The following is a 2,834-nucleotide window of genomic DNA, read 5'->3' as shown; positions in this document are numbered from 1 at the left end:
AAATTGTTTTAAACTTCAAATTTGCAGAAATATTATATTAATATTGTTTATAAAATTCCAAAAATTGTCACTTTTTGCATAAAAGTTTTCCTTAACAGGGCAGATTTTTTTGCATGTTAGATATAACACTTAAATGATGACCCCTAAATACAATATGAATTTTTAAGCACCTGTCTCCAAAACATTCAAGATCATATTACTTAAGTGAAGAGCAGCTAGAAAAGGGAGAGAAGATTTTTTTAAATAAAAATGAGACAAAATAACTTCTTAAAAGAAAAAAAGACAAGGGGAAAGGTATAAATGCCTAGCATCCCTGTTATTTTAGTTATCTCTAACCAATTCTCTTCCGCAGGGCTCTCAGGGCAGAGCGCTTCACCTCTTTGTTTCTGAGACTGTAGATGAGAGGGTTCAGCATGGGGATCACAATTGTGTAAAACACAGAAGCCACCTGATCACTTCCCAAGGAGTAGGACGTCTTCGGTTTTAGGTAAGTAAAGATCATAGTGCTGTAGAAGATGGTGACTCCCAGGAGGTGGGAGACACAGGTGGAGAAGGCTTTTTTCTTTCCTGAAGTGGAATTAATTTTCAGGATGGTGGAGAGGATGGACAGATAGGATCCAGATATGGTGATGAGGGACAGCACTAAATTGGATCCAGCAGTAATGAATATAATGATTTCAACCTCAAATGTGTCACTGCAGGACAGGGCTAAGATTGGGGATGAGTCACAGAAGAAGTGCTGGATCACATTAGACTTGCAGAAGTCCAATCTGCTTATACAAAGCACATTCATGATGGCATCCACAAAGCTAATAACATAGGAGCCAGCAAGCAGGGACCAGCACACTCTTGTGGACATAATGACTGGATAGTGCAGGGGGCTGCAGATAGCTACATAACGATCATAGGCCATGGAGGAGAGAAGGAAACACTCAGCAACAGCAAAGACTATAAAAAAGAACATCTGGGTGAAGCAGTCCAGGAAGGAGATGCTCTTGTTGGAAGTGACTAAGTTCTGTAAGGTTTTAGGGGTGATGACACTTGAGTAGCTGAGGTCGAGAAATGACAGGTGAGTGAGGAAAAAGTACATGGGGGTGTGCAGCTGGGGATCCAGGCGAATGATCAATATCATCCCCGAGTTCCCCAGCACTGTGATCAGGTAAATCAGGAGGAAGAGCACGGAGAGGACCAGCTGTGTCTCTGCAGAGTCCGTCAGCCCCATGAGGATGAAGCCAGGCACACTGGTGGAGTTCCATCCACCCATGGTGTCCTGCTGCACTTAATGCATTCAATAACAATTTTTAAAATTACCCTGTATCCAAAAATAGTTTTTTTTATTTAAATTGCTCAGTATTTTTCATAGCCTTCCTATAAATTAATAAAGATCATTATGAAGAAGGGTGAAAAGTTACAATCGCCATGTATAGATAAGGGCATAAAATGATGTTTCTAGTAAAGGATTACATCCTGTTTTTTAGCATGAAACTAATGTTATTCTAAATTCTTTCTGTCATTAACACACTAGGTTCTCTGGAAAATATCATACTATGAGGACTCTTGTTCACATTTTTAATTTTACAAAAAGGGCACCAAGGTGACTTATGTAAAAAGGAGAAGTCACGTCCTCCCACTGATGCAACCTAGACATTTTTATTTCTGATTACGAACTTACAACATGTGTTGCCTGTTAAGAGTTTGTTTTACCAATCCTGAATGGAGATATATGGCTGACCATGCTATAAACCATTTTTAGTGAATTATTTATTGTTCTTTTGTTCCTAATTACTCATCATACTACTTAAATAATTTCTATCTGGGGATTTAGGTGATTCACATTCACATTATACTCCTGAAGATATAGTAACAGAGACAGCACAATAAATATTTAAAATTGTTGGATTTTGAAAAATAGACTTCTTCTCCAGCTTCCCCTAGCAGAGAGCAGGAACGCTCTATCTGTCCACCCTCAAGTGACTGCACACAGGATTAATGCTCCATCCTGTGATGTCCAAAATGACATCACTCATGGAAAATAACATTCAGAGACAGCCCAGGAGGTCAAGGTCTGCTTTAACTGGGAAAAAGAGGGAGGGAGTTTAGAGTCACCTGGACATCAAAGCCTTGGCAGAATTAACACAGGGAGACAGACATTTGTGGAGAGGAGAGGCTCCTTCCTCTCCTGTGGAGTAAATACAACCTTTTCTTTCTACTGAAATAACTTTTCCCCACCTTTGTTGAGGCAGTCAGAGGCAGATAAGATCTTCAGCTCTGGGGACGATGCATTTTATTTTAACTTGCCCAGTCAAAATCAATTTCCTTTAAAACATTACATTTTCAGAATATGTACATTGCTTTTATACTTGATTTTACAAACTCTATATTCCTGTTTCTGCAAATTTTAACAATACTTAGGGTTAATCCCAATTTATGTGTGCTTATATATTTTTTGTAAAATCCCCTTTGTTTAATCTAGTATAATCTTGTCTTATTCTCACAATGATACTTACTGTGCACCAAAGTTGCTGAAAAATCTGTCTTCCAATGTTGCCTGTTTAGCAATTTGTCAAGCACAAAATATTCTGGAAAATAAAATAGGAAACCATATACTAAGCAGGAAATAGTTACAATTCATTTGTTTTCCTACGGATAATTTATCTTTATGTTTTTCTGCATTCATTTTTTTATTTTGAGGTTGACTGTATCACACTAGAAATTTTGTTCAAGCTTCGATCAAATGGCAATGTCACCCTGAAGTTTCCTCCGAGAAGAGTATGAGGAGGAGCTGTGAATGGAGACAGAGCAGTGTGTGCCTCTCCTCCCAGTCAGCCTCATAT

At 38.4% G+C, this 2,834-nt stretch overlaps 1 protein-coding gene across 1 annotated transcript; it reads right to left on the bottom strand.

Moving 5' to 3' along the window:
• Window positions 1–331: 331 nt before the first annotated feature.
• Window positions 332–1,264, bottom strand: LOC104851272 (olfactory receptor 8H1). The gene has a single exon (XM_010608444.1). The coding sequence runs from the start codon at window positions 1,262–1,264 to the stop codon at window positions 332–334; it is 933 nt and encodes a 310-aa protein (XP_010606746.1).
• Between the last annotated feature and the right edge of the window lie 1,570 nt (window positions 1,265–2,834).

Source organism: Fukomys damarensis, unplaced genomic scaffold, assembly GCF_012274545.1.
Source record: "Fukomys damarensis isolate Sample0158 unplaced genomic scaffold, DMR_v1.0_HiC HiC_scaffold_27, whole genome shotgun sequence".
Lineage (NCBI taxonomy): Eukaryota > Metazoa > Chordata > Mammalia > Rodentia > Bathyergidae > Fukomys > Fukomys damarensis.
The sequence above is the reverse complement of the archived record's forward strand: the minus strand, read 5'-3'. Positions and strand labels throughout refer to the sequence as shown.

Excerpts from the sequence above, each read along its gene's own strand:
- LOC104851272 (XM_010608444.1), bottom strand. The coding sequence starts at position 1,264 with ATGGGTGGATGGAACTCCACCAGTGTGCCTGGCTTCATCCTCATGGGG.